Source organism: Aethalodelphis obliquidens, unplaced genomic scaffold (assembly GCF_003676395.1).
Source record: "Aethalodelphis obliquidens isolate GAN/ISIS:26980383/991018 unplaced genomic scaffold, ASM367639v1 scaffold50, whole genome shotgun sequence".
In the NCBI taxonomy this organism is placed as follows: Eukaryota; Metazoa; Chordata; class Mammalia; order Artiodactyla; family Delphinidae; genus Aethalodelphis; species Aethalodelphis obliquidens.
The window spans coordinates 4,978,197-4,996,783 of record NW_020837994.1 but is presented as its reverse complement, the minus strand read 5'-3'; the positions used below and the strand labels follow the sequence as shown (position 1 = coordinate 4,996,783).

The window sequence follows — 18,587 nt, the reverse complement described above, 5'->3', positions numbered from 1 at the left end:
TACATTTACTTTAAAGTTTCATCCTATTAAGTTATTTTCCTTGCAACAGATGTAATAAGGTTTTTTTTGATTCCTAGGTACAATAAGGTATTATGCTTAAATTAATGACTCTAAAGACATGTCTATATTAATTAGATCAATGAGTTTAAGCTACCTTCAATACCAGATATCAGTTTAATGTTGAATATTTTCCAGATCATGTGAACCCAAAATTCATTCTGGCCAGTTTTATATTCCTGAGTATTTATATAAGTGCTTAATTTTTTAAAAATTCATTTAAGTAGAGCTCTTTTACGAATTAATTTTGGTAATACCATACATCTACAACACACATAGACACATACAAACACACAAACAAACAGAGAAACCTCATAGTTCTCATTTCAAAATTTCAGCCCTGAGTCAGGTACAGCAATGTAAAACTCATCAGTTTACAAAAGAGGTTTGATTAAAATTGGGTTTCTGGCAGATGGAACAAATCAAGCTCACTTGTCTAGATGGCTGAATCTTTTTGCTAATACTTATAGAAAAGACATTTAGGATTTCTATTTATCCTTGAGAAGTCAATTGCTAAATTACTTTACTCTCTTTGCAAAATTTGCATTTTAAAAAGATGGCAGAGATAAGGGTTCCTGAGAAGACCAGGTAGGACATTTGCATCTCAAAGATACAGGCAAGTTTCTCCTAGGATGACTTTGTTTCCCCTTTGTTTAATACACACAAGCCTCTTAAGATAAAAAGGGAAGGTTTGGGAGTGGTAAAAAGATTGGTGGGCTTTGGGTCATTGTTGGAGCTGCACCTCCGGTCCTGTAAAGACTGGATTTGTAAAACAAGGACAGTGTTTTTTTTCTTTTTTTCAAAGACTTGTGTGGCTACCTCAATGATATTGAAGGACTGACATACCCATTTTCCTAGGTTGGAATGTTTTACTTTTAGCTGCTGTGATTCTTCTGCAACAGGAATGCAGAAAAAAGCATCTTTTAAGTCCAGGACTGAGAACCAGCCGTATTCTCCCGGAATAGTGAGCAGAGTGTATGGATTAGGCAGCACAGGGTGTAGGTCTTGGACGACTTCATTAATAGCCCTCAAATCTTGGACAAAGCGATACTCTGCCGAGTTTGGCCTTTTGACCGGGAGGATAGGTGTGTTATATGGGGACTTGCAAGGCTTAGTCAGTCCTGTTTTCAAAAACTTTTCCAGAATTGGCGAATTCCCTTTTGGGCCTCTTGTCTCAGAGGATACTGTTTTAGATTAGGTGTCCCAGCATCCATTTTTAATGGGATTTGTGTGGGTCTTGAGTTTTTGGCCTTTCCCAGAGTGCTGTCAGCCCATACTTCTGGCCTTACCTTTTCATAGACCTCAGGGGGAAAGAGCTCTTTCTCCTTTTCTTGGGTTTCCATTAGTGCCATTTGTAGGCTTAAAGCATGCTCCAGTGGGACCCTCATGTCAAGCTGTTCTGGCAAAAAAGTTACTTGAGCATTTAATTTACAAAGGATATCTTGTCCCAAAAGGGGGATTGGACACACTGGTACATATAAGAAGCTATGTTTAAGGGTGGGGTCCCCTAATTAGCATTCTAGAGGTTGTATTTCTCCACAAACTCCCATGACCAGGATAGACAGGTATTTTCTGTGCCACCTTGGTATTTACCACAGAATATGTGGCACCCATATCTATTAGAAAGTCAATCAGGGCTTCCCTGGTGGCGCAGTGGTTGAGAATCTGCCTGCCAATGCAGGGGACACAGGTTCGAGCCCTGGTCTGGGAAAATCCCACATGCCACGGAGCAACTAAGCCCACGCACCACAGCTACTGAGCCTGCGAATCTGGAGCCGGTGCTCCGCAACAAGAGAAGGCCACGACAGTGAGAGGCCCGCACACCGCGATGAAGAGTGGCCCCCACTCACCGCAACTAGAGAAAGCCCTCGCACAGAAACAAAGACCCAAGACAGCCAAAAATAAATAAATAAATTCATTAAATATATATATATATATATCTTTTTATATATATATATATCTTTAAAAAAAAAAGAAAAAAGAAAGTCAATCAATTTGTTCCCCACTGTCATAGTTACCTGGGGCTCCTGTGGGGAAATTAGAATCGGACGCCTCAAGCTCAAGGGAGTCTCCTGGCCTCTTCATTCATTAGCAGAGTGTTCCTCTCTTTCTTATATGAGAGGCTCCTGTGTTCCTTCTATTATTCTCCTTCTTATTCTTTAGTCTAGGGCAATCTTTTTCCCAAAGCCCTTCCTCCTTTCAACCCCAGTAAGCATTATATTCATGAGAGTGTGAATGTCCGCCCAAGTGGGATGGTGAGTGGCAAATATAGAGGTGAAAAGTTCAGTCAAACGGAATGGGTCCTCTCAGTAAGCAGGGTTATGGTTTTTCCAGTTAAGCAAATCCGAAGTCAAGAATGAATTGTGTATCCATAGAAACCCAGCTGGTTGGCCATCTGCAGTAAGGCCTCCTACAGGATATTGGCACAAGGGAAATTGCCCTGCTGTGGAAGTGGCTCCCAGTCCAAATTGGATGCCCTGTCAGGTCTTAGATGGTGATACTAAACCAGGTCCCTGTGCCCTGGGGGTTAACACAGAAACTTCTATTCGACTCCACAGGTAGGGGAAACAGGAGGCGGTAAAAGGAATGAATATGTTGGCGACATGGTGGGGGTAGTTGGAACAACTGTTGGTGCAGCGTGTTCGGCCAGTTGGGGAGCTGGATAGGCCGGAGGGGGGTTTAAGTTTTGAAGTAACATGTCCCCACTCTCATTTTCTCCCTCTTCCCCTTGTAGAGCAGGTTCCCCCTTGGGTTTTCTTTCAGACTGCTGCACCATAAGATGGCAGCCCTCTGACTTCTTTTCCTCCTGATGCAATAGCATAAATGCTTCTACGTATGGAATCTCACCTCTTTCTTAGTCATAGGCTCACGGCTATGTTTTGCCCATTTATCTAATATACACCCCAAAGGGCTTTCCTTTGAGATGGATGAAGTAGTTCCCATTTTTATAAGTTTGATAACACCAAAACACAATAGATGCAAACAAATTCCAACACAAAAAGCGCAAACAAGTTCCAACATCGATGCACACAAAACAGAAGCCAACGAACTGGTTTCCAAATCAGGCAGAGTCCACCAATCCCCCTCTCCAACAGGGTACCCCAACCCAACGCAAGACAAATCAAAGGGGGAATTCGTTCCTGGTTGTGCACACAGGAGCCACTTACCCTACAAAGATGGAGTCTGTCGGCTTGCAGAAGTCTGTTGATTCCTTGCTCCAAATGCCGAGCTCTGGGGTAGCCAGTGCCACTTCAAGGAATTTTTTGAAGGGAAGATCCTTAAAACAAATGGTCCCAGCAGCTGCTAGGGCCTTGCCCCAAAATTGCTTGATCGGGGCCGGCTAGCCATGAAAAGCAAGACTCCTGGCTGGCTAAGCCACATTTGTTACTGAGTCCAAGCTCTCTCTGCTCACCACATGACAGGCTAATAAATGGGGAGGTGAGGTGTCGAGGCAAGGAATAGGGACTTTATTCAGAAAGCCGAGCATCTGAGAAGATGGCAGACTAATGTCCTAGAGTACCGTTTATCAGGGTCTGGATGCTAGTTTCTTTTATAGAACAGAGAGGGGGAGGAGGTGAGGAAGTAAAATAAAAAGGCCATAAGTCTTGCAAACTATCTCCTGGTTTGGCCAGCCTCAGGGAGGGGATGTATTAATTTCTTCTTTCTTGCAGCTGTTCACAGGTGGGCAGGGTCAGAATGTTTCCCTGTGAGCTGAACAAAAGCACTTTAGTTTAACATTCAGGCAGAGGGGCAGGGTTCCCCAAGGGAGACCATTATGTATGTTGTCTAATAGCTATAGACAACATCCTTTTAGTGATTATAGTTTAAAAAAAACAACAACAACAGAAAGCAAAGGTTAAAGTAAAAGAAACAGATCCAACATGGAGTCAGGTTTTGTTCTTCCCTGTTACAGCACCACTAACAAAATAGACCATATGAAAGGTAATATTGGATATTCTTTGACACTAAAATTAAAATATTAGTTGCTGGCACAGTAGCTTAGTGCTATAAATGAGCTAGGAATGAATGAAAACTGGTCAGTTCTCACAAACACTTGCCTCTGAGGACTCATCTTGAGTTGCTCAAGTTATAAGGCCCCAGTGAAAAAGCAGCTAACACCACAACCTTGACAAAAATACTATATGGGGTCTCTACTTCCTTCATAAATCCTATAGAAAGTTTCAGGAAATTCCAGAGACAATAAACCTGGTTAAGGAAGTGCATACACATAGCCCTTGTGCTTGAGGGCTGGGCTTAGGAAAAGGCTGATGGGATTTAATACATAAAGTTGGGGAGGGATGAAAGGGAGTTCATTTAACATCCAGCTTAACTAAGGCATTAGAGGAGGATGAGGAAAGTGTAGGTGGTAAAATCAGGTATTGTTGAATAAGAAGCATGGGCTAAAACAATTCCAGGTGGGCCCTCTGCTTTGACAGCACTTCTTAGCCAGGCAGGTGGGTTTTAATAATAAGCTACCCAGCAGGCCAACTAGGTCCCCACGGTGAAGCTTCAGGTTATCACGTGGGGATAAGAATGAGGTGTGGTTGACAGAACAGAAAGGAATAACTAGGAGCCACCTCTCATTTTACAGCCAAAGTACAGGAAGGAAATGTGAGAGCCTGTGGATACACAGCAAGTTAGAGGCAGAACTGGGACTAGAATTAGGGCTAGACCCTTAGTCAGCCCCTTTCTTTTGCATAGCAAAGATCCCTGGGAACCATCAGATCAAATTAACATCAACCTATTCATTCTTTGATTCAGTTTTTTCAATCAATCATTCTCTCAATCATCAATTCACTTATTCTACAAATGTTATTGAGGGCTCAGTGCAGGAAGCTGGGGTAAACAAAACAAACCATGTAAGACCTGATTCAGACCCATGGGTGAAACACTCATAAACATATAATTAGGCACAGGAATGGGAAATGATTATCTCAACTGCTGGCCCCAGAATCCCTCTTTGAAAAGGAGTTGACTTCGTTTGGGAAAAAACCTTGATAAGCTCTTGGGTAGAAGAAGAGGCCAAGAGCAGAAAGTGCCCTGAAATTGCTCTGCATGTGGAAGAGGTTTCTTGCTTCAGAGAGTAAGGGAAGACCAGAGAAATGGGAAGACTGGTACTACACAAGGAAAGAACAAAGGAGGGACACCATGTGGCCAAGGAGCCAAAGAGGACTGAAGAGGGCCAGACTGATTCCTAAGGACTTTAAAGGATTTCCTGTGTGACCTGCAGCTTTTCAAGAAAATCTTCTGTATTCATAAATACTGTGTCTGAGCAGATTTCCCTGGAAACCAGGGAATAAGCAGAATTTCCCATCTGGATTACAAGGTAAGAATATAAGTCACAACTGAGGAAGTATAGGCATACTTCAAAAATATTCAGGTTCAGTTCCAGACCACCACAATAAAATGAATATTGGAATAAAGCAATCCCATGAATTACTGGTTTTCCAGTGCATATAAAAGTTATCTTGGGACCTCCCTGGTTGTCCAATAGTAAAGAATTCTCATTCCAATGCAGGGCATGTTGGGTTCGATCCCTGATTGGGGAACTAAGATCCCACATGCCGCAGGGCAACTAAGCCCGCGCGCCACAACCACTGAGCTCATGTGCCTCAACGAGAAAGCCCACGTGCCACAAACTACAGAGCCCATGCACTCTAGAACCCGTGCACCACAACTAGAGAGAGGAAAAAAAACCTGCACGCCACAACTAGAGAGAAGCCCACACCACAAGTAGAGACAAGCCTGTGTGCCACACTGAAGAGCCTGCGTGCCCCAACTAAGACCTGATGCAGCCAAAAAAAAAAAAAAAGTTATCTTTACCCTATACTGTAGTCTATTAATTGTGCAACAGTATATGTCTAAATAAATGATGTACATGCCTTAATTTTAAAATACCTTATTGCCAAAAAATGCTAACCATCACCTGAGCCTTTAGCAGGTCATAATCTTCTTGCTGATGGAGGGTTTTGCCTTGATGTTGATGGCTGCTGACTGGTCAGGGTGGTAGTTGCTGAAGGTTTGGGGTAGCCGTGGCAATTTTTTAAAATAAAACAATAAAATTTGTTGCATCGATTGACTCTTCCTTTCACAAACAATTTCTCTGAGGTGTGCAATGCTGTTTGATAGCATTTGACCCACAGTAGAACTTCTTTCAAAATGGAAGTTAATCCTCTGAAACCCTGCTGCTGCTTTATCAACTAAGTTTATGTACTACTGTATTCTAAATCCTTTGTTGTCACTTCAACAATCTTCACAGCATCATCACCAGTAGACTCCAGCTCAAGAAACCACTTTCTTTGCTCGTCCATAAGAAGCAACTCCTCATCCAATAAAGTCTTATGATGAGATTGCAGCAATTCAGTCACATCTTCAGGCTCCACTTTTAACTCTAGTTCTCTTGCTATTTCTACCACATCTGCAGTTACTTTCTCCCCTGAAGTCTTGAACCCCTCAAAGTCATCCATAAGGGTTGGAATCAACTTCTTCCAAACTCCTGTTAATGTTGATATTTTGACTTCTTCCCATGAATTAAGAATGTTCTTGGGACTTCCTTCGTGGTCCAGTGGTTAAGATTCCACGCTCCCAATGTGGGGGGCCCAGGGTCCATCACTGGTCAGGGAACTGGATCCCACATGCCACAACTAAAAGATCCTGCATGCCACAATTAAAGATCTCACATGCCATAACTAAAAAAAAAGATCCCGCATGCCGCAATGAAGATCTCGCATGCCGCAACCAAGACCCAATGTAGCCAAATAAATAAATAAATAATAAGATAATCTTTAAAAAAGAATGTTATTAATGGCATCTACAATGGTGAATAGTTCCCAGGTTTTCAATTGAATTGGCCCAGATCCATCAGAGGAATCACTGTCTGTGGCAGTTATAGCCTTACAAAATGTATTTCTTAAATAATAAGATTTGAAAGTCAAAGTTACTCCCTGATCCATGGGCTACAGAATGGATGTTGTGTTAGCAGGCATGAAAAGTATTAATTTCGTTGTAGATCTCCATCAGACCTCACAGGTGACCAGGTGTGTTGTCAATGAGCAGTCATATTTTGAAAGGAATCCTTTTTTCTGAGCAGTATGACTCCACAGTGTGCTTAAAATAGTCAGTAAACCATGTTGTAAACAGATGTGCTGTCATCCAGGCTTTATTTTTCCATTTATAGAGCATGGGCAGAGTAGATTTAGCATAATTCTTAAGGGCCCTAGGATTTTTGGAATGGTAAATGAGCATTGACTTCAACTTAAAGTAACCAGCTGCATTAACCCTTAGCAAGAGAGTCAGCTTGTCCTTTGAAGTTTTGAAGCCAGGCATTGACTTCTCCTCTCTAGCTATGGAACTCCTATATGGCACCTTCTTCCAATATAAGGCTGTTTTGTCTACTTTGAAAATCTGCTGTTTAGTATAGCCACCTTTATTAATTATCTCAGCTAGATCTTCTGGATAACTTGCTGCAGCTCCTACATCAGCACATGCTGTTTCACCTTGCTCTTTTATGTTATAGGGATGGCTTCTTTCCTTAAATCCCATGGACCAACCTCTGCTAACTTCACAAGCTTCTTCTGCAGCTTCCTTGCCTCTCTCAGTCTTCATGGAATTGAAGAGAGTTAGGACCTTGCTCTGGATTATGCTTTGGCTTAAGGGAATGTTGTGGCCGGTTTAATTTTCTATCCAGACCACTAAAACTTTCTCCATATCAGCAATAAGGCTGTTTTGCTTTCTTATCATTCGTGTGTTCACTGGAGTAGCACTTTTAATTTCCTTCAAGAACTTTTCCTTTGCATTCACGATGTGGCTAACTGTTTGGTGCAAGAGGCCTACCTCGACATGCCCACCTCACTAAGTTTCATCATTTTTAACTTTTGATTTCAAGCAAGAGTTGTGTGACTCGTCCTTTCACTTGCACACTCAGAGACCATTGTAGTGTAATTAATTGGCCTAATTTCAATACTGTTGTGTCTCAGGGAATAGGAGAGAGACAGGGCAACGACCAGTTGGTGATGCAGTCAGAACACACAAAACATTTATCCATTAAGTTCGCCATCTTCTATGGGCATGGCTCGTGGCACCCCAAAACAATTACAATAGTAATGTTGGAGCCCAAGGTAGGCCACCCCAAAATGTGCCTCGATGGCATATTGATTATTTTGAATTAAAGTTACTTAAGAAATAGCCAACGCAAGAGGGACACTGATTCTCCCTGCTGTCTCCCTGAAAGCAGGAAAGAAATCTCTCATGTGAAAGGTGCACCCCGGCATCTGGAGGCAGAAGGACACCCTTACTGCCAAAGATAGGAAATTTGGGACCCAGAAGCCTATATAAATAAACCTTGTTACTTCTTTAATTTACTAACCCAAGCCCAAGCTCTGTTTAGATTCTTCATTAATTGGGCACCCAAAACCTAAGTTTCCTAGTCCTGTCAATTCCTCACAAATTTATTCTTTGTCTAAAAAACATGAAAGCTTCCTGTATGGCCACTTCTTAGGTCCCATTTCTATGGGACTTCCATGTGCATGAGTCAAAATTTATTTTTCTTCTGTTAATCTGTCTTGTGTCAATTTTATTATTAGTCCAGCCGCAAAAACTCAAGAAGGGTAGAGGGGGAAATTTCCCTCTCCCCAACAGTAACATCAAAAACCATTGATCGAAGGCTGATTACTTGCCCTATGGCTTTTAGGATTGTTTGCTAGGTGTTATAAACATGAACAAATTTCTCAAATAGTTTAGAGGATTCTTACAAGGTGTGCAAGGAACAGGACCTTGTTTTAAAAAAAAATCGACAAAAAGTTTGTTTTCATATCCTAGTTCATACTGCTTTGTTTAAATGATCGTATAGAATGAGCATATATTGGTTTGCGGGTATTTGGGCTGGCTGTTAACTGGAAAAGTATTAGATATGAACTAAGGAAATTTCTCAGGGGACAACTGACCTTACGGTTTCAAGAAAAGGAGAAATAGTCATGCCTGGTGATTTTTTGGTTGCTTGTTTTAAAATATGCACCCATCTCTTAAAATTTATATATTTTTGAGTTCAGGAATGTTGATTAAGTAGAACCTGAGCATAGCTCTATGTTTTACTGAGATAATGTGATTTTTTTGGGGTGGGGGGAAGGGGAGGCTTAAAACACCAGTCATTAATTTTGCTCCCAAATCTGCAATTTGGACGGATGTGGCAGGAACAGCTTATCTTTGCTCCACAAAGTGTCCATTAGAGCGGCTTGAGGGTTAGGAAAACAAACAAACAAACAAACAAAAAGAAAACCATTGATCACAGATCACCATAACAAACATAATGAAAAAGTTTGAGATATTGCAAGAATACCAAAATGCAACACAGAGACACAAAGTGAGCAAATGCAGTTGGAAAAATGGCACAATATCTCCCCAGGGTTGAAATCTACTCATTCTGGGTGGTGTACTGTGAGGGAAAAAAGCAGGGACTCGGGTAGGAAAGACATGGGTTGGAATCATGTTCCAGACATTCACGCCATTCAACAAATATTATGTGCATATGTTGCACCAGCTGCTGTGCCAGTTCTGCTGCTACAATAGTGAGTAAAAACAGACAAGGTCCCTGCACTCATGGTATGAATCCCTAATGGAGAATTAGATAATCACACAAATAAATGTGTGATTGCATGCAGCTGACAGGTGCACAAAGGGAGGTCAGGGAAGGTTTCCTGGGAAAGTGGTGCTTGATCTGAGAGCTAAAGAATGGAGAGGTAACTAACCTAGGGAGATGTTAAAAACAAGACAACAGGTCCAAAATAGAATCACTTATGCTAAGCTCCACACCACCAAACTGAGACTTGACTCAATTACAGTTTTGTCCTCCCAGAAATGGAATCTTAAACCAGAAAATCAGGAATCACCTTATCAGCATTAGCTGAGTAATGTGCCCGATAAACCCCTGGCATCCCCTATAGGGAAAGTAAACTTGCAATAACCAATCTGCTTTTTGCCTAGCATAACTTCTTTGTTCTTGCTCCCCTCTGCCTATAAAAGTCATCTTTTCCATACAGCTCTTCAGAGTTCCTCTCTGTCTGCTAGATTGGATGCTGCTTGATTCATAAATCATTGAATAAAACCAAGAAGATCTTTAAGACTTATTCAGTTGAATTTTGTTTTTTAACAAGGAGAAGGAAGAACATTCCAAATAGAGGGAAAGAATGTATAAAGGTGCAGTGACAGGAGGGAACGTGGCATGTACCAGAAGCTGAAAACAAATCAGTTAGGCTAGAGAAGAGAATAGGGGGTGGAGAAGAGTGGATGAATGTGAGAGGATTAAGGAAGTCAGACAGACAGGACCTGGCAAAAGCAGTTAGAAATACTTTAGCTGCAAGGAGCAGACAATGACCAACAGTGGCTCAAATACATAAGGATGATGCTGATGTGTGTATGTGTTTCCTCAGATAATAAGAAGATAAGAATTCTGGAGGTAGGAGGGATTTGTTTAGCAGCGCAGTGATGTCAGGGCCAGTATTATGTGCCTTCCACGCCTCATGACCAAGTCCCAGGCAGGAAGAATGAAAAAAGGGGCAAAATCCATAACAACTGCCTCTTTTACCAGGAAAGGAAACCCTTTCCCGGAAACCCCCCAGCAGACTTCTAAGTCCTACTAGACAGAGCTGTCATCAGGCCACACCTAGCTGCCAGGGAAGCTGGAAGATCAACTGTTTTAACTTTTCTAGACTCTTTAGAAGAAGTGAAAAAGGGGATTGGGAATGGGTATTGAGTTAGTAAGTTGACAGTGACTTTGCAGGTGCGGGGCAGGGGAGGTGAACAACTGAATGGTTGGTTGGTGTCATTCTCTGAGTGGATAATACTGAAAGATCACGAGTTCAGTTTTAGATATATTGAGTTTGAGGTGTGTGGTAAACTGGATAATGGCCTCCAAAGATATTTGTGTCCTAAACACTGGAACCCGTGAATATTACCTTATATGGCAAAAGGGACATTGCAGATGTGATTAAGTTAAATACTTTGAGATGGGAGGGTCCTAGATGCATTCACAGGTGTCCTTATATGAGGGAAGCAAGGGAGATTTGATTCTAGAAAATAGATGTGGCAGTAGCAGCAAGAGGTTAGAGTGATGCAAGGAAGGGGCCAAGGAATGCAGGCAACTTCTAAAGGTTGAAAAAGAAAATAGATTCTCCCCTCAGAACCTCCAGAAGGCACCAACCCTTATGACATCTTGACTTTAGCCTAGTGAGACTGATTTTAGACTTCTGATACCCAGAACTGTAAGAGAATAAGTTTGTGTTGTTTTAAGTTTGGGATAATTTGTTACAGCAGCCTAGGAAACTAATGCAAGGTGCCTTTAAAACATCTAAGAGGGCTTCCCTGGTGGCGCAGTGGTTGAGAGTCCGCCTGCCGGTGCAGGGGACATGGGTTCGTGCCCCAGTCCGGGAGGATCCCACATGCCACGGAGTGGCTGGGCCTGTGAGCCATGGACGCTGAACCTGCGCGTCCGGAGCCTGTGCTCCGCCAACAGGGGAGGCCACAACAGTGAGAGGCCCGCGTACCGCATAATAAAAAACATCTAAGAGATGGCAGGTAGGTAGTTAGATATAATGGTCTGGAGGTGAAATAAAAGGGCTGGGCTTGAGATATAAATTTTTTTAAATTTATTTATTTATTTTTGGTTGCGTTGGGTCTTCGTTGCTGCGCGCGGGCTTTCTCTAGTTGCGGCGAGCAGGGGCTACTCTGGTTGTGGTGTGTGGGCTTCTCATTGCGGTGGCTTCTCTTGTTGCAGAGCACGGGCTCTAGGTGCACGGGCTTCAGTAGTTGTGGCACTTGAGCTCAGTAGTTGTGGCTTTCAGGCTCTAGAGTATAGACTCAGTAGTTGTGGCGTACGGGCTTAGTTGCTCTGCGGCATGTGAGATCTTCCTGGACCAGGGCTCGAACCTGTGTCCCCTGCATTGGCAGGTGGATTCTCAACCACTGCACCAGAAGGGAAGCCCCTGAGATATAAATTTGAATGTCATATTCATGTGGATGGCATTTGAAATTGCAGGAGGGCATAAACTCATCTGAGGAGAGTGACACTGTCACCTACCTGCTGTTTATCTTTCAGCAAGGTACTTAACTTCTCTGAAACATTTTTTATTGAATATTTATTCTGTCCTGGCATCATATCAAGCAATTTACAAGTGTCCTCATTTAATCCTCACAACCACTTTATGAGGCAGACACCATGTTTAACCTCCTATTTACATTAAAGGAAAATAGTGTTAGAAAGATTAGTCATTGGGGGGAGGGATATATTGGGAGGTTGGGACTGATATATACACACTACTACGTATAAAATAGATAACTAATAAGGATCTACTGTATAGCACAGGGAACTCTACTCAATACTCTGTAATGATCTATGTGGGAAAAGAATCTAAAAAAGAGTGGATATATGTATAACTGATTCACTTTGCTGTACAGCAGAAAGTAACACAACATTGTAAATAAACAGTACCCCGATGAATATTTTTTTAAAAAGAAAAGAAAGATTACTCATTTGTGCAAAATCAGACAGTACAAGAGGGTGACAAGACTAGCTCCATTCCTTGTGCCTCGGCTCTTACGGCCCAGGTATCAGCAGTATCCACACCATGTAGGACTTTGTTAGACCTACCGCATGAGAATCTGAACTTTAACAAGATCCCCCAAGTGTACAGACAGAAGAAGCACTAGGCTCTAGCCTGCCTCCACAGTGGGCTCCCCTCAGGCAGGTACTTTCCCAGAGCCCAGCTCAGAGTTCTAGAAGCGCAGAATGTTTTCCCATCTGTACCTTTGCCCAGCCCATTCTCTGCCTGGAGCTAATACTCCAGGTGTCTGGATTAGGCGCCTCCAGTATCCTCAGGTACTTTTATCTACTGTTACTCTGGGATTATAATTCTGTCTCCTCCATTAATATGTGAACGTCTCCAGGAAAAAAAAGTTTTCTCTCACCAGGTACCCCAACAATAGGCAAAATCAACACCCAGAGCAGACGCCCAGCAACTATTTGAACCAAAGCATAAAGTAGCACGTGAAACTTGTCGCCGTACAAACCGCGCAGACTCGGGGTAGCCCTCCCTGGCGGAGACTGAGGCGGAGCGGAGAAAGAACCCGGAGCGGGAAGTTTAAACGGTCCATCCCCGGCTTTCCGCTGGCCGAGCAGCTGAGCGGCTGAGCGCATGCGCGCAGCTCACGGGTGCCGCCTCAGAGGGTCTTCTCCGCATGCGCGGGAGCGCGGAGGCGGGTCAAGTTGATTGACAGCGGGTGGCGCCGTAGCAATGGCGGCGTTCGGAGTTGCGACAGGTGGTGGCAATTGGTTTTCGGCTTTGGCGCTCGGGGTGACTCTTCTCAAATGCCTTCTCATCCCCACCTAGTAAGGGACCCGCACTGCCCGGGGCTGGGCGGGGAGGCCCCGCGGTCGGTCAGGGCGGGAGAGAGAAGCGTGGATGCTCCTGGGTGAGAGGAGGAAAGGGAACTTGAAGTCATGCGATCGCCGCTACCCCTTTGCTATGCTTCCCACTCCGCCTTTTGAGTGTTATTTCACCTGTTCACTGGATCATAGCCCTGATGGCTGGGGTCAGGGCTGGCACTGTCTGACTTTAATGTTTCTGACCTTAAGGTCCTCTTCCTTAACATGCAGATAAACAACACCCACCTCCAACATTCATTCAGCCAGTACAGTATTTATCAGCTGCCTCCTGTGCTAGGCACTGTTCTAAGTCCTGGAGAGGCATTTGAGAAAGACATTTCTGGGGAAGTTGGTGGGGTCAGATAGACAAACAGTAAAGTTTCAGATTGCGATGAGGTCTGTAAAAGAGGTAGAGAGTGGCTACCGGGCAAGGCTTTACTGTCCTCTTTTAGGAGGTTTGAGTTGAAAGCTGAAGGATGAAAAAGAATAAGCAATGTGAAAAGTAGTTCAGGCATAGGAAAGAGTAAGTGTAAAGGCCCTGTGGTAGCAAAGAACTCAGAGCATTCCAAGAACAGAAAGTGAGCATTGTGGCTGAAGAGCAGTAAGGGAGGAGGAGAGTGACACAGGATGAGGTAGGCAGTAGTCAGGTCACACAGGGTTAGACTGCTGTGCGACAAATGGATGCAGACCCAAGACTGAAAGCATGGGATCCCATTAGGAAACTACCACTCAGTGGTAATGTGTATACAATGGGTACTCTGTATTATATTATTAATATTGGCTTCCACATCTGTTCATCCTTCCTATTTCCTCTCCCTTGACTTTTCCCCTCATTCCTTTGCTCCCTTCCCAGTTTAGTGTTTGGTTTATTGGTATCCTTTGGTTCAAGTTCTTGGTGACCTCTCGTTGGGTATGGAAGAGCTGTATGTATAGGTAAATCCATACTGATGTGTATATAAGCAATGAAGTGTATATGTAGGTTCAGCAAAATGACTTACAGGGACTTGGGAAAAGAAGGCATTGGTCAGTTGAACTTTCTGCAGCACTGAAAACAAATAAGAAACATCTTTCTCTTTTAAAAGCAAATTGGAAAAATCCTTCTAAAATGTAGGAAATTCCTTTCAAATCAGAATGAAAGGGATCTTTTTTTAATCCGTGGATATAAGGTGATGTTCCTTGCTTTAGTTACTTCAGCCTAGAAATGTGTCTTCAGGGTTGTTACTTTGAATACTGCTGTTGATCCAGGATTAAGAATGTATGTAGTTGTAGTTAATGCTCTGCTTCTCAAACAGGAAACCCCTGGGATGTGAGAGGGAAGCTACAGGATAAATGCAAAAGTATTCACCAAAATGTTTACTAACTGCTTTATTATGAACCAGGTACTGTGGCAAGCTACTAGAGGGGAAGACAAAATGGATATGATCCCTAACCCTATAAAGGGTGTAGTTTAGTGAAGATAACAGCCCCAGAAATAAATCAACACAAATATGTAATTACATAACAATGCTGTCTTAAGTGTTATGAAAGGAAAGAATGGGATCCTATAAGGCAGCTAACAAGGGGGACTTACTTTAGATTGAGTGTCGGGAAAGGTCTCTGACATAATTGTAGGACTGAAGATAGACCCAGTACATGTCTTTTCTTGAACATATGTATGTGTTTCTGTTGAGGAAGAAACTTCCTCCCTCTATTGGGGAGGAAGACAATTTTCTCTACCTTTCTAGCCAGGTTCTGGCTGGTCTAAGAATTCAATTGACATGAGACAGATGAACAGGAGAAAATCATCAAACAAAAGTTTAACAACATGTACATGGGAGAGACTCGGGAAAATGGAGTAACTCACCAAAATGGCTGAAGCCCCTCACCTTAAATACCATCTTCAGCTAAAGACAAAAGAGGATGTTGGGGGTAGTAGTTTGGGACTTCAAAGGGGAGAAAGGCAATTCACATATATGTTTGCTGGGCCATGAAGAGATAAGAGTGGACTGTGATCTCTAGGTTCTGGTGAGTTTCCCTCACCACACGTAGCCCATATTCTTTGCAGATATCAGGGGTGATAGCTCTTTTCTGGGAACAAGCCCTTTATATAAATTCTTTAGGCAGCTAAGAGGGAGGTAAAAAGAAAGACTTCCTGAGTCTTGTTTCTTAAAAATAATCAGCTTAAATCAATCCTCATGCCAAAAAGACACATTTTGCGTTGCCATATTTTGCTCCCCTACAAGTGTATACCTAGAAATGTGATTGCTAGGTCATCAGATCAGCTGTGAATTGTGATTTTGAGAAATCTGTAGGAAATTCAGGTGACGTTGTCAGCAGGAAGTTGGAGATGTCTCTCTTCTAGAACTCAGGAAAGAGACCAAGGTTGTATACTGTGATTCGGGAGTCATCATCACACAGTTCTTAGTGGAAGCAATAAATGTGAATGAGATTGTGCAGAGCAGAGTAAACTGCATAAGAAGAAGACCAAGAACTGAACCTGAAAGAACATCAGCATTTGCTTGATGAGTACTGGAATGGGAAGCCATGAAAGAGACATGGAAGGGGTTGGCTAAGAAACTCACGAGAGAGTTGTCACAGTGGAAATGTGTAAAACACTAGAAAAGGTAAATCAGGTTTTGCTGTGGAACTCATTGTTGACTTTGGAGAGTGGTTAATTCAACAAGAATGTATTGAGCCCATCCACGTATCAGGTAAGATGTGGAGGGGAAGTAAAGCAGAGTAATAAACAGAAAAATAAAGTCCTGCTAAAGAGGAGTGAAGGGCACCAGAATATGCCACCCCAAAATACGCCTCTTTGGTGTAAGGATTTTTCGGGACTTATTATCTTGAGGAACTGCAGACATAGGAGAAGCTCTGAAAACAGTGAAAGTTACTTTCGAGGGAAATTTACATTAGAAAGGAGGCCTGTACCTGGAAAGTAACTATTACCAGAGATCACTTTTTCATCTGAGAGACTTAGCTTCAAGGCAGAGCAACCTTTGCTTGCCAAACATTCTCTTCTCACCTTCCCAAGAGTTGCCTTCCCCCCTCTTTGAAGCCCCAGACCCCTACCCCTCTCCTTAGCTCTCATGATGGTAGATAAGCCTCAATCACCTGGCCACCTTTTGAGTCTCATCTTATATCTTTTGGGGCTCCTGTACATATGTATGTAATTTAAATTGTCTTTTTTTTTCCTCCTGTTATTCTGTCTTAGGTCAATTTAATTCTTAGACCAGCCACAGAGCCTGGAAGGATTGAAGGGAAAATAATTTTCCTCCCCTATATATAGGGGACATACTTGGATATATTTATATATAGTGAGAGGGGGACCAGTAAACAGAATTTGGAGACATGAGAAAGGCAGGGCAGGGACCTTTTCCCACCTTTTCTGTCTGATGAACTCCTGCTCATTCTTGAAGATCCAGCTTCTGTGTGAGGCCTTTGCCAGATAATGAATCTTATTAGAATTGTTTGTGAACAAGAATAAGTCACCTCTGAGCAGTAGCCTGAGGGCCTCCCTTAAGAAAATGTATGGGCTTTTGGTCAGCCCTTTAGATCAGGGGTCCCCAACCCCCAGGCCACGGACAATTACCGGTCGCTCCCCATCGCTCGCCTTACTGCCTGAGCCCCGCTTCCTGTCAGATCAGCGGCAGCGTTATACTCTCATAGGAACGCAAACCCTACTGTGAACTGCGCATGCGAGGGATCCAAGTTGTGTGTGCTCCTTATGAGAATCAAATGCCTGATAATGTGACGTGGAGCTGAGGCGGTGATGCTAGCGCTGGGGAGTGTCTGCAAATACAGATTATCATTAGCAGAGAGATTTGACTGCACAGAGACCATAATAAATCAATTGCTTGCAGAGTCATATCAAAACCCTGTCAGTGGGACTTCCCTAGTGGCGCAGTGGTTACGAATTTGCCTGCCAATGCAGGGGACACGGGTTCGAGCCCTGGCCCAGGAAGATCCCATATGCTGCGGAGCAGCTAAGCCCCTGCGCCACAACTGCTGAGCAATCCCCGCTTGCCATAACTAGAGAAAGCCCGCACACAGCAACGAAGACCCAGTGCATCCAAAAATAAATAAATAAAAATAAATTTATTAAAAAAAAAAAAAAAAAACCCTGTCAGTGAGTGGCAAGTGACAATTAAGCTGCATCTTATGGAGTAGACCGGACATAAGCAACACACTTTGGCTGTCACTGTCTCTCATCACCCCCAGATGGGACCATCTAGTTGCAGGAAAACAAGCTCAGGACTCCCACTGATTCTGCATTATGGTGATTTGAATAATTATTTCATTATATATTACAATGTAATAATAATAGAAGGAAAGTGCACATAAATGTAATGTGCTTGAATCATCCCAACACCATCCCCCCACCCTGCCCACTCTGTGGAAAAATTGTTTTCCACCAAACCGGTCCCTGGTGCCAAAAAGGTTGGGGACCACTGCTTTAGATGACTCAGAGACTCTTTTCACTTAGTGTTGGGTTGGCCAAAAAGTTCGTTTGGGTTTTTCCACAACATCTTACTGAATAGGTTCCCCACCTTTTCCAGAAGGAGGTCTGGCCTCCTGGTAAGTGAGGTGTTTCAGGAATATGTAAAATACCTATTTGTGTCTTTATAGGATAGTGAGCTGTGACTATGTAGGGGATGTTGGTCCATTTAAAAGCCTAATTTTAGAAATGTGAGATTGATAAATGTTATGAAATCTCATTTTCTTCATCTGATTGTTTTGAGTAGCCATTCCACAGATTTTGAAGTGCACCGAAACTGGCTTGCTATCACCCACAGTTTGCCAATATCACAGTGGTATTATGAGGTAAGTTTTAATTTTCACCTTTTTGGGTTTTTTTTTTAAGATGATGTGTGAAATCATGTAAGTATTATTGATATTCAAACAGTTTTCCCTGTGATCATAGGTTTAATAAATCTTTATTAAAATTATAGTCTTGGGGGCTTCCCTGGTGGCGCAGTGGTTGAGAGTCCACCTGCTGATGCAGGGGCATGGGTTCATGCCCTGGTCCGGGAAGATCCCACATGCCGCGGAGCGGCTGGGCCCGCGAGCCATGGCCGCTGAGCCTGCGTGTCCAGAGCCTGTGCTCCGCAACGGGAGAGGCCACAACAGTGAGAGG

At 43.1% G+C, this 18,587-nt stretch overlaps 1 protein-coding gene across 1 annotated transcript in view; it reads left to right on the top strand.

Moving 5' to 3' along the window:
* Positions 1 to 13,281: 13,281 nt before the first annotated feature.
* Positions 13,282 to 18,587, top strand: part of ALG8 (ALG8 alpha-1,3-glucosyltransferase) — a 28,634-nt gene continuing 23,328 nt past the window's right edge. The window contains exons 1-2 of the mRNA XM_027083502.1: positions 13,282 to 13,435; positions 18,196 to 18,274. Coding sequence (XP_026939303.1) covers positions 13,341 to 13,435; positions 18,196 to 18,274 — 174 coding nt within the window. The 5' untranslated portion in view covers positions 13,282 to 13,340. The remainder of the gene's footprint in view (positions 13,436 to 18,195; positions 18,275 to 18,587) is intronic.